Source organism: Bombina bombina, chromosome 8, assembly GCF_027579735.1.
Source record: "Bombina bombina isolate aBomBom1 chromosome 8, aBomBom1.pri, whole genome shotgun sequence".
Lineage (NCBI taxonomy): Eukaryota > Metazoa > Chordata > Amphibia > Anura > Bombinatoridae > Bombina > Bombina bombina.
This window is the reverse complement of record NC_069506.1, coordinates 27,859,189-27,872,743: the sequence shown is the minus strand read 5'-3', so window position 1 is coordinate 27,872,743 and position 13,555 is coordinate 27,859,189. Positions and strand designations below refer to the sequence as shown.

The 13,555-nt window shown below is 42.0% G+C and overlaps 1 protein-coding gene across 1 annotated transcript in view; it reads right to left on the bottom strand.

Annotated features, from left to right (window-relative positions):
• EIF4G3 (eukaryotic translation initiation factor 4 gamma 3) overlaps positions 1-13,555 on the bottom strand; it is a 477,611-nt gene that overhangs the window by 130,991 nt on the left and 333,065 nt on the right. Inside the window, 1 exon segment of the mRNA XM_053690236.1 lies at positions 8,537-8,656. Within this exon segment, the coding sequence (XP_053546211.1) occupies positions 8,537-8,656 (120 nt within the window).

Here is a 13,555-nt window from a genome sequence, read left to right as displayed (position 1 = left end):
AATCTAGATTTTGATGTTGAAAAGGACCCTGCTCAAGCAGATCCCTGCGACAGGATAACCTCCACGGCGAAGAGGATGACATCCCCACCAGATACGCAAACCACGTCCTCCTCGGCCACGAGGGAGCAATCAGAATGGAGGACGCTCTCTCCCGCTTTAAACGAGTCACTACACGAGGAAGTAACAGTAACGGAGGAAATATGTATACTAGACGGAACCCCCAAGGCATCGCCAATGCGTCTATGGGGTCCCTCGACCTCGTTCCGTATAGGGGAAGCTTGCAATTGAACATGAGATCGATCTCCGGCGACCCCCATCTGAGACAGATCTCCGCAAACACTATGGGGTGAAGAGACCATTCCCCCGGATGAACAGTCTGCCTAATGAGAAAATCCGCTTCCCAGTTGTCCACACCCGAGATGTGGATCGCAGAGAGCGAACAATTGTGGGTCTCTGCCTACTCCAGGATTCGAGACACCTCCCTCATTGCCAAGGACCCTCCTCGTGCCCCCCTGGTGGTTGATGTAAGCCACCAAGGTAATGTCTGTCTGGAACCTGATAAAGCTGAAGTCCCCCCATGCCCTCAGAGCATTGTAGATCGCTCAAAGCTCCAGAATATTTATTGGAAGAAGAGACTCTAAGCAAGACCACTTCCCCTGTGCCATCCTGGCACCCCAAAGAGCTCCCCATCCCGCCAGACTCACGTCCGTGGTCACAATCTCCCAGGACAGTTTCAGGAAGGATGCCCCCATGGACAGGTGATCCGGGCGGATCCACCAGGAAAGGGAAATCCGAGTCCGCGCATCTATGTATATCAGCTGTGACAGATCGGAATGATCGCCGTTCCACTGTCTCAACATGCACAATTGAAAAGGTCTGAGATGAAACCTTGCAAATGGAATGATGTCCATGCTGGAGACCATGAGTCCAATCATTTCCATGCATTGAGCTATGGATGGTCTCACTGTAGACAGAAGGGCAAGACATGTAGACACCATCTTTGTGCTTTGCTTGTCCGTGAGAAAGATTTTCATGAACACAGAGTCTATGATTGTGCCCAAGAACTCCACCCTGGTACTGGGAACCAGAGAACTCTTGAGGTTGACCCTCCAACCGTGAGATTGAAGTAACTGCTGCAGGACCCTGTTGTGGGCCTCTGCCAGATGGAATGACGGCACCTGAACCAGATTGTCGTCCAGGTAGGGCGACACCGCGACGCCCTGGGATCTGGCTACTGCTAGAAGGGGCTCAGGACATTTGTAAAGACTCTTGGGGCCATTGCCAGACCGAAGGGGAGAGCCGCGAACTGGAAATGCTGATCCAGAAAAACAAATCTGAGGAACCTGAAATGGTCCCTGTGAATCAGAACATGAAGGTAGGCATCCTTTAAGTCTATAGAGGCCATTAGCTGCCCCTCTTGAACTAGGGGCAGAATGGATCTGATCGTTTCCATTTTGAAAGATGGAACGGACAGGAACTTGTTTAAACCTTTGAGGTCCAGAATCGAGCGGGACGTGCCCTCCTTCTTCGGGACCACGAACAAAATGGAGTAATACCCTAGACCCCTTTCTGCATGGGGTACTGGTACGATAACAGAGAACAATTAAAATCTAAAGCGCCAGTACAGGCAAAATATACCCAAGAAAAAGAGAGCATGCAATTTAGTGTTTATATAAAAAATAATTTATCCTTCAACAAATGTCACAAAAAGAACCTAAAAATAAAAATATGTATAACATGAGATGAAAATCTCCTAGGTATAAATTAAATCTTATACAAGAATTCAGACAATAAAATATGTGATTGGCCAATCTCTATTAAAATGTGAGTAATCTATAAAAGCATTTACACAAGGAAAATTACACATATATTGTAGGTTACTAATGTAAGCAACTAGAACTGTATGTATTAGAATATCAAGCAATTTGTAACACAATATCTATCATCAAATTATCTACTGATAATCTAAGAGTATGTGCGCTAAGTGCATAAACCAAATAGCTTCCGTTAAATATGGCTAAGTCAGCATATCAGTAAAATGTCCACAAAGGTGCAGATGAATATGAGTGATTTACTGGTATCCGTGATTCCTTTAGTGTAGCACAGTGTTTTTTAGTGCTCTAATGGATCCACTAGAAACTACAGGTACCTTTTTAAGTGATCCTTTTAAGTTCAGCTCTTTTTACGTTCAGCTCTTAGAATGGAATGAGCTGTCTTCTTTGTCCGATGTCACCTTTTAGAAGAAAATGCCTCCAAAATAAGACAAGCAGTGTAACTGTTTTTGCTGATCTTGAAGCCGCGCTGTAAACCCCAGCTACAAACACTTCTGTCTCTTGCTCAGTTCTCGCCTATACCGGTTAGGGCGCTGATTAGCTTAGTATTATGGGAGTGTCTGGTTTGAGCTGTGGGGTGCCGGCTCTACAGCTGATCCTTTCTTTTCTTCCTCTTGATGCACACTAGGAGATCCGCAATGCGTTTCCGCTGAAATTACTTCAGCCTTTGTCAAGCTTTGATGATGATATTGTGTTACAAATTGCTTGATATTCTAATACATACAGTTCTAGTTGCTTACATTAGTAACCTACAATATATGTGTAATTTTCCTTGTGTAAATGCCTTTATAGATTACTCACATTTTAATAGAGATTGGCCAATCACATATTTTATTGTCTGAATTCTTGTATAAGGTTTAACTTATACCTAGGAGATTTTCATCTCATGTTATACATATTTTTATTTTTAGGTTCTTTTTGTGACATTTGTTGAAGAATAAATTATTTTTTATATAGACACTAAATTGCATGCTCTCTTTTTCTTGGGTATATTTTGCCTGTACTGGCGCTTTAGATTTTAATTGTTCTCTGTTGTCCTTTCCCCTGGGGATTTAGGAGAAATATCCCCTTAAATCTTAAAGCATATATACCCTAACCTTTGCGCAGTCTGTATAACCTTTTGTAGATTGTACTGGTACGATAACCCCTAGAGCGGAGAGATCCCGCACACAACCCAGAAAGGACTCTTTTTTTCCGGCCTTGAAGACAGGTTTGACAGAAGGAATCTGCCCCTGGGCGGAGAGGACTTGAACCCTATCCTTTAGCCCTCCAGAACCCAGGGTTCTAAACATCCTGCAACCAGTCGTCTAAGAATAGAAACAATCTGCCCCCCACTCGGTAAGCAGACCAGTCAGGGGCCGCCCCTTCATGCAGACTTAGTCTCAGCTGGCTTTTTGTTCTGCTTAGACTTGTTCCAAGCTTGGGCAGGCTTCCAGGCACCCTTTGGTTGGTCAGCTTTTGCTGTGGGCTGTCGGCGATGCGCCTTATCCCCACGAAAGGGACGAAAATTAGAACCCTTAGGTTTTGCCTTCTTATCCTGGGGAAGGAAGGCACCCTTGCCCCCTGTAGCCGTGGATATGATAGAATCCAGACATGGGCCGAATAGGACTTTGCTCTTAAAAGGCAAAGACAGCAGCCTTGTCTTAGAGGTCATGTCCGCCGACCAAGATTTTAGCCACAGAGCCCTGCGTGCTAGAACCGAAAAACCTGATACTTTAGCATTCAGGTGGCTAATCTGCATATTAGCTTCACAAATGAAGGAATTGGCCACCTTTAGGACCTTAATCCTTTCCTGCACTTCCTCAAAAGAGGGTTCACCCTCAATCATATCAAATAAGGCATTGCACCAATATGACGCAGCTCCAGCAACTGCGGCGACCGCCGCTGTCGATTAAACAACAAACCCCATGTGTTGAAACATCTTTCGTAACATGGTTTTCCAACATTTTATCCATAGGCTCCTTGAACGAAGAACTATCCTCTAAAGGAATCGTTGTGCGCTTAGCGAGTGTGGAGATGGCCCCTTCCACCTTGGGAATGGTCCCCCACAACTCCAGCTGGGCCTCCGGGACGGGGAAAAGCTTTTTAAAGGGACAGTCTAGTATAAATTAAACTTTCATTATTCAGATAGGACTTTTAATTTTAAATCAACTTTCCAATTTACTTTTATCATCAAATTTGCTTTTTTCTTAGTTTAAACTAAATATAGGTAGGCTCATATGCTAATTTCTAAGCCTTTGAGGGCTGCCTCTTATTACACGCTTTTTAAATCTCTTTTCAACACAAAGAGACAGAAAGTACATGTGGGCCATATAGATAACACTGTGTTCAGGCACAGAAAGTTATTTAAGATCTAGCACATTACAATGCTAAAGTTAAGACAATAGATAATAAACAGTCACAGTCATGTGATCAGGGGGCTGGAATAAGGTTCCTAGATACAAGGTAATCACAGAGGTAAAAAGTATATTCATATAAACTGTTGGTTATGCAAAACTGGGGAATGGGTAATAAAGGGATTATCTATCTTTTAAAACAATAACAATTCTATGGTAGACTGTCCCTTTAAAATGAGAAGAGGGGGAAAAGGAAGAAAATAACTACTCCCACTTGACAGGAACCGGGAAACTCTGGGAAACCACCCTGTCCTCGTAGACCTTATCTAAATTAGGAATGGAGGGCTCTTCTGGAAGTTTTGGTTCCGGAACCTCTAAAGTAGCCAGTACTTGCTTTAGTTTAGCTTAGCAGAACATGGCAAAGCATGGATCACCTTAGCGACTGCCATTTCAAGCTGATCCGCAAAATCAGGTGGCCAAGCAATCTCCCCCGAAGGGGTAACAGTCGGACCCTGGGGCGCTGCATGTGGGATAGGGGACGCCATTAGCGAATGCACCTCATGGGACGGTGACCCCTCAGAGATGGACGGCTCAGTAGTGCTAGACATTCTCTTATGTTTGGAAGTCATAGCCTTCTCAAGGCATGTGGAACACAGTTGCTCAGGCTGATCTACGAAAACCTCACAATAAACACAGGTATAAGACTTGGTTAAAGAGGGAGAACCCTCTAACGCGTCAAAATCCTCCATAGCTTTTTAAAAAAAGATAAGACAGGCACCTTTATAACCACCAATGGCCGGGGCACTCACCACCTCCTATGACCCGTACTGCAGAAACCGTTCGTCTACTCCGTTGCAGATCAGTCCGGAAGTGAAGAGGCCCCACCTGGTCACAAGGATGTCTACGCAGGACCGCCCCTGCCGAGGAGAAAACACTCCAAAAAAGACTGCGTGAAAACTTCCGGAAGAGAACCTGCCAGTTCCACAAAAAATGCCAGAGCTGCGTCCTTGCACATAACACAGCCATCACACAACAACCCCCCCCTGTTCAATAATCCCCATATAGGAATATTAACCCATGATTCTATAAAGATAAAGGCGCAACACTGTGTCCCTGTCTTCTGTGTTATCACAATATAAAAAATGAAACAATCTTACCAGAATCTACGCTGTGGAACAGGAACACAGCCCTTCAAGTGTTATAGGTTTTAGCAGCGCTCCTGACATGGACTTGAAATCTGCGAAACTCGTCAACGCCAATTGCTGTAGGAGCTGTTAATATGAGTCGGGATGGGGTCGCAAAGGGAAGTTCCCTCTGCATCTCCGGACTCTAACGTACACCCAGGCCCTCAACCGAGAAGCTTGAAGGGCTACTTAAACTCCTGTCCCATAGCAAAGGGTAGAACCCCTCATAAGAGACCTCCAATTTTCCGGCACCTCTCTGCCACCTCCTGTGACGAAAGGCAAAGAATGACTGGGGGATGAGGGGAGTGGGGAATGTATTTAAAGGGACACTCAAGTCAAAATGAAACTTCATGATTCAGATAGAACAGCAATTTTAAACAACTTTCCAATTTACTTCCATTAACAAAATGTGCACAGTCTTTTTATATTTAGACTTTTTGAGTCACCAACTCCTACTGAGCATGTGCATGAATTCACAGCATATACGTATATGCATTTGTGATTGGCTGATGGCTGTCACATGATACAGGGGGAGTGGAAATAGACATAACTTTGCAATCTATTTTACAAAAATCTACTACTCATTTGAAGTTCAGTGCTATTGCATTGTCTTCTTATCATGCATTTGTGGATTATGCAAATCTACAGTGTTGACTGGTCCTTTAAGCCTTTGGCTGGGGTGTCTTTGTCTCCTCCTGGTGGCCATGTTCTTAATTCCCACAAGTAATGAATGAAGCCGTGGACTCTACTCCCCTTTAGATGGAAACTGCTTGGTATTAATTTGGATATACCCAAATATCAGACAATCTTAGGAAACCCAGAGTTTCAAAATGGTACACAGGATGCCATATTCCGCAGCTGGCAGAAAAAGGGCCTGACCTTTTTGCATCAAGTTATAGATCAGGACTTGCATAACATTAAAACATTGGATACATTAAAGCAGGAATTTAAACTTGAGCATCGTGATTTTTACGCTTATCTGCAAGTAAGGCATTATGTGTTTAGCAAGGCTACTGTTCTTTCCTGGAGATGGACATGGGGGAAGCTAGATGGATGGCCAGTGTTGGCTAAGAATGGTATGTTTTCAATTTCTAATTGGTACAACATTTTAGCTTCACAAAGGGGGTGATATGAATTTAACGGACATAGCTGTGAAATGGGGGAACTTAATTTTGGGAAGTAATATCTCGGCGAACTCTATAAAATGATCTATAAATAAAATATCACAGATTACGATTTCTGCATACTGGAGAGAGACCCATTTGAAATTACTATACCGTACCTGAAAAAGGGATATACTGTAAATGGTATAATCCTAAATTCATTAAATGCCCAAAGTGTGCATTAATTGCAGCCGAGTTAATCCACATGATATGGTCATGCCCAAAAATATGACGGTTATGGTTTAGACTAGATCACTGGATTTCAAGAACTCTTAATATTACGGGGAACTGCATTTCTGTAGAGGATGTAATCTTCTTGAGGAACCAAGATCCAACGTTAGTTAATAGTAGAATCATCAACTTAATAATTGTAGCTACTAGGAATGTAATCCTCAAGAGATGGAAAAATAAAAGATCCCCAAGTATATATGGGATCAGGAATTATCTAAAAAAGTATTGTATTATAGAACAATTAGATACCGACATGAACTCAGAAATAGACAGTTTCATTTTTTTAAAAGATGGGCACCGCTCATAAAGACATTACCACAAAAGGAAATAGATTACTTGATCTACCACTTTAGAAATTCTGAGATAGTTTTATTAAATATTTGTTAAAAAACTGGTGATAAGATTAAAAATCCGTCTTCCCTTTTTTTTTTTTTTTTTCTTTCTTATTTCATTCCGGGGAGGGGGGAGAGGGAGCTGAGTAGAGTACAGTAACAATGCTCTAGGGTTCTGCACTTTATAGGCCCAATGATCATCTTAGTTTTTTCTTTTTCTTTTGTTTTCTATAAGCCTTGAGTTATGGTTTTTTGGTATTGGTTCATACATTAGAATGTATGAAACTAGTATGAAGTAGTAGGGTGACGCATCTGTTTAAATATAGTTTTGTTTTTTTTACAGAAATAAAAGGTACATTATAGAGGTCTAGGTTGGACCTCTTAAAGAACAAGGGAGAAAATATTGAGGTAAATATAAAATCTTTATTTGCACTTAGGTATATCAATGTATGTTTAAATAGACAATACATTCTTTTGAATTTTTGAATATTAAATATGACCTGATCATTTGCTATGTTGATGTTGTCATGTAGAACTTTTTGCTTTATTATGTATGTAATTTTTATTATCCAAAAAAAAATAAAAAAATTGCATGCTCTATCTGAATCCTGAAAGAAAAAAATTTGGGTTCAGTGTCCCTTTAATAAAGGATAACTATGTTCCCAAAATGAATTGCAGTTATAATGTTGCTAAGTGCAAGCCTCCATTACCTAGAAGACAAGATGCACTTACCTGCAATCAGGCTGTCCGGCAGGGAGACAGCTCACAAGGTATGAGAGGACACACACTCCTCACAGAGACCTGTAGAAAAAGAGAGAACAGAGCAAACTTACTCTGGCTTTCTATACTAGGGAAGCAATATGTTAGGAAAATGCAGCAAGGCCCACCGTGCAAGTTCCTAACTGCTTTAAAGCCACCACTACTCTACTGAAGAGATTCATGTGGACTACAGCTATACCCAAAATCTTGCTTGTAGCGAAAATAAAACCAATTTTCTTCGGACACCAAACTACACCTCCTCCATTTAACAGAGGCAAAGAGAATGAGTGGGGATTATGGGTAGAGGAGTGACACTTAACACAGCTATGCTGTGGTGCTCTTTGCCTCCTCCTGCTGGCCAGGAGTGATATTCCCACTAGTAATTGATGACATTGTGGACTCTCCATATCTTAGGAAAGAAAAAAGTATCTTGGTTCAGTTGCTTCAGTTTAATTCATCAAATGCTTCCTTTTTAAGGAGGACAAACAAATGTTTAAAATTTCTTTCACTGCCCATTTGCATTGAATGGGGGATCATATGATGCATATTAGACTTGTAAGGGAAAAAATGTTCAATAAAAATCCCTTTTCTCCCATACCATATTTTTTAATTTTTGCGTAAATCTAATTATATATACTGAAGCTGTGTGGTGGGCAGTAAAAAAACAACAACCAGAGAACAATGTTCATGAACACTTACAGGTACGCCACGACCTCCAGGGCTTGGTCTTCCAAAATCCGCATAGGCTGGGGTAAAATCTGGCCCTCTTTGCAACATTCGAGTGTCCAGGGTCCTTATGGGCAATTTTGGTTGATTAATCTGTGTATAAAAAGACAACTTATTTAGAGCATAAAGAAACTATGATTTGTACAAGAAAGTATCTTACAACGTTGTCAACATTAAAGGGACACTGAACCCAAATTTTTTCTTTCACGATTCAGATAGAGCATGCAATTTTCTTTTTTTTCTTTTTTTTTTTAAAATTGTTTATTTATATCCAACAGTGCGTACAAACAAATAAATTAAACCTTCTTGTACCACGCAGGGCCAGGTATAGCAATATGTATCAACAGTTGAGAAAAAGAAAAGAAAAAATTTCAGAACGACTTACAAATTCTTTCAAGATTACCCTTCTATGAAGAATTAGCACGCAGAGTAGGAATTTTTATATTTTAAACCATTTAAGACCAAAAAATGAAATAAATAAATAAATAAATAAATAAAAAGGGGGGAAAAAGAAGAGGGGGGAAAAAAAAAGCGCATGCAATTTTAAGCAACTTTATAATTTACTCCTATTATCAATTTTTCTTCTTTCTCTTGCTATCTTTATTTGAAAAAGAAGGCATCTAAGCTTTTTTTGGTTCAGTACTCTGGACAGCATTTTTTTATTGGTTGATGAATTTATCCACCAATCAGCAAGAACAACCCAGGTTGTTCACCAAAAATGGGCCGGCATCTAAACTTACATTCTTGCATTTTAAATAAAGATACCAAGAGAATGAAGAAAATTTGATAATAGGAGTAAATTAGAAAGTTGCTTAAAATGTCATGCTCTATCTGAATCACGAAAGAAAAAAATTGGGTTCAGTGTCCCTTTAAATCTATAATATGTTCTGCAAACATTTCAGTTTGCCCCTTTAAACTAAGCATATTTAAGCAATACCCTGACCAGCCCCCTCCACAAAATGCAAGTGGAGCTAATTTTAAAACCATTCTAGGAAAATTGAATCCTGTGTAAAATCATGCCGGTTATCCAAGGGTCGAAAACTATGGTAAGCAAAAATCGTTTGTGAATAATTAGCAGGTCAGCTAATCACCCATCTCTCTGGGTTTTACAGTTTCCTCTTATTACACCAGCTATAATGGATATAAAATCTCAAATAAGCAGCATGTTTCATTCAACACTAATTTTTTTAATTAGAACTACTGACTGATTTAATATTGAGCCACAAATCCAATGTCAAATGAAGAAAACATAATTTATGCTTACCTGATAAATTCCTTTCTTCTGTAGTGTGATCAGTCCACGGGTCATCATTACTTCTGGGATATTACTCCTCCCCAACAGGAAGTGCAAGAGGATTCACCCAGCAGAGCTGCATATAGCTCCTCCCCTCTACGTCACTCCCAGTCATTCGACCAAGGACCAACGAGAAAGGAAAAGCCAAGGGTGAAGTGGTGACTGGAGTATAAATTAAAAAATATTTACCTGCCTTAAAAACAGGGCGGGCCGTGGACTGATCACACTACAGAAGAAAGGAATTTATCAGGTAAGCATAAATTATGTTTTCTTCTGTTAAGTGTGATCAGTCCACGGGTCATCATTACTTCTGGGATACCAATACCAAAGCAAAAGTACACGGATGACGGGAGGGATAGGCAGGCTCTTTATACAGAAGGAACCACTGCCTGAAGAACCTTTCTCCCAAAAATAGCCTCCGATGAAGCAAAAGTGTCAAATTTGTAAAATTTGGAAAAAGTATGAAGCGAAGACCAAGTTGCAGCCTTGCAAATCTGTTCAACAGAGGCCTCATTCTTGAAGGCCCAAGTGGAAGCCACAGCTCTAGTAGAATGAGCTGTAATTCTTTCAGGAGGCTGCTGTCCAGCAGTCTCATAAGCTAAACAAATTATGCTACGAAGCCAAAAAGAAAGAGAGGTAGCGGAAGCTTTTTGACCTCTCCTCTGCCCAGAGTAAATGACAAACAGAGAAGACGTTTGTCGAAATTCCTTAGTTGCCTGTAAGTAAAATTTTAGAGCACGGACTACATCCAGGTTGTGCAGTAGACGTTCCTTCTTTGAAGAAGGATTTGGGCATAAAGAAGGAACAACAATCTCTTGATTGATATTCCTGTTAGTAACTACCTTAGGTAAGAACCCAGGTTTAGTACGCAGGACTACCTTATCCGAATGAAAAATCAAATAAGGAGAATCACAATGTAAGGCTGATAATTCAGAGACTCTTCGAGCCGAGGAAATAGCCATTAAAAATAGAACTTTCCAAGATAACAACTTTATATCAATGGAATGAAGGGGTTCAAACGGAACGCCCTGTAAAACATTAAGAACAAGGTTTAAACTCCATGGTGGAGCAACAGTTTTAAACACAGGCTTAATTCTGGCCAAAGCCTGACAAAAAGCCTGGACGTCAGGAACTTCTGACAGACGTTTGTGTAACAGAATGGACAGAGCTGAGATCTGTCCCTTTAATGAACTAGCAGATAAACCCTTTTCTAAACCTTCTTGTAGAAAAGACAATATCCTAGGAATCCTAACCTTACTCCAAGAGTAACCTTTGGATTCACACCAATATAGGTATTTACGCCATATCTTATGGTAAATCTTTCTGGTAACAGGTTTCCTAGCCTGTATTAAGGTATCAATAACTGACTCAGAAAATCCACGTCTTGATAAAATCAAGCGTTCAATTTCCAAGCAGTCAGCTTCAGAGAAGTTAGATTTTGATGTTTGAAGGGACCCTGTATCAGAAGGTCCTGTTTCAGAGGTAGAGACCAAGGTGGATAGGATGACATGTCCACCAGGTCTGCATACCAAGTCCTGCGTGGCCACGCAGGTGCTATTAGAATCACTGATGCTCTCTCTTGTTTGATTCTGGCAATCAATCGAGGAAGCAACGGGAAGGGTGGAAACACGTAAGCCATCCTGAAGTCCCAAGGTGCTGTCAGAGCATCTATCAGGACTGCTCCTGGATCCCTGGATCTGGACCCGTAACGAGGAAGCTTGGCGTTCTGTCGAGACGCCATGAGATCTATCTCTGGTTTGCCCCAACGTCGAAGTATTTGGGCAAAGACCTCCGGATGAAGTTCCCACTCCCCCGGATGAAAAGTCTGACGACTTAAGAAATCCGCCTCCCAGTTCTCCACTCCCGGGATGTGGATTGCTGACAGGTGGCAAGAGTGAGACTCTGCCCAGCAAATTATCTTTGATACTTCCATCATAGCTAGGGAGCTTCTTGTCCCTCCCTGATGGTTGATGTAAGCTACAGTCGTGATGTTGTCCGACTGAAACCTGATGAACCCCCGAGTTGTCAACTGGGGCCAAGCCAGGAGGGCATTGAGAACTGCTCTCAATTCCAGAATGTTTATTGGCAGGAGACTCTCCTCCTGACTCCATTGTCCCTGAGCCTTCAGAGAAGTCCAGACGGCACCCCAACCTAGAAGGCTGGCGTCTGTTGTTACAATTGTCCAGTCTGGTCTGCTGAATGGCATCCCCCTGGACAGATGTGGCCGAGAAAGCCACCATAGAAGAGAATTTCTGGTCTCTTGATCCAGATTCAGAGAAGGGGATAAGTCTGAGTAATCCCCATTCCACTGACTTAGCATGCACAGTTGCAGTGGTCTGAGGTGTAAGCGTGCAAAGGGTACTATGTCCATTGCCGCTACCATTAAGCCGATCACCTCCATGCATTGAGCCACTGACGGGTGTTGAATGGAATGAAGGGTGCGGCAAGCACTTTGAAGTCTTGTTAGCCTGTCCTCTGTCAGGTAAATCTTCATTTCTACAGAATCTATAAGAGTCCCCAGGAAGGGAACTCTTGTGAGTGGAACGAGTGAACTCTTCTTTTCGTTCACCTTCCATCCATGTGACCTTAGAAATGCCAGCACTAACTCTGTATGAGACTTGGCAGTTTGAAAGCTTGTATCAGAATGTCGTCTAGGTATGGAGCTACCGAGATTCCCCGCGGTCTTAGTACCGCCAGAAGAGCACCCAGAACCTTTGTGAAGATTCTTGGAGCTGTAGCCAATCCGAATGGAAGAGCCACAAACTGGTAATGCCTGTCTAGGAAGGCAAACCTTAGGTACCGATAATGATCTTTGTGAATCGGTATGTGAAGGTAAGCATCTTTTAAATCTACAGTGGTCATGTATTGACCCTCTTGGATCATAGGTAAAATTGTCCGAATAGTCTCCATCTTGAACGATGGAACTCTTAGGAATTTGTTTAGGATCTTTAAGTCCAGGATTGGTCTGAAAGTTCCCTCTTTTTTGGGAACCACAAACAGATTTGAGTAAAACCCCTGTCCCTGTTCCGATCGTGGAACTGGATGGATTACTCCCATTAACAAGAGCTCTTGTACGCAGCGTAGAAACGCCTCTTTCTTTGTCTGGATTGTTGACAATCTTGACAGATGAAATCTCTCTCTTGGAGGAGAGTATTTGAAGTCCAGAAGGTATCCCTGAGATATTATCTCTAGCGCCCAGGGATCCTGAACATCTCTTGCCCAAGCCTGGGCGAAGAGAGAAAGTCTGCCCCCCACTAGATCCGATCCCGGATCGGGGGCCCTCAATTCATGCTGTTTTAGGGGCAGCAGCAGGTTTCCTAGTCTGCTTGCCCTTGTTCCAGGACTGGTTAGGTTTCCAGCCTTGTCTGTAGCGAGCAACAGCTCCTTCCTGTTTTGGTGCAGAGGAAGTTGATACTGCTCCTGCTTTGAAATTACGAAAGGAACGAAAATTAGACTGTCTAGTCTTGGCTTTGTCCTGAGGCAGGGCATGGCCTTTACCTCCTGTAATGTCAGCGATAATCTCTTTCAACCCGGGCCCGAATAAGGTCTGCCCTTTGAAAGGTATATTAAGCAATTTAGACTTAGAAGTAACATCAGCTGACCAGGATTTTAGCCACAGCGCCCTGCGTGCCTGAATGGCGAATCCTGAATTCTTCGCCGTAAGTTTAGTAAGATGTACTACGGCCTCCGAAATGAAT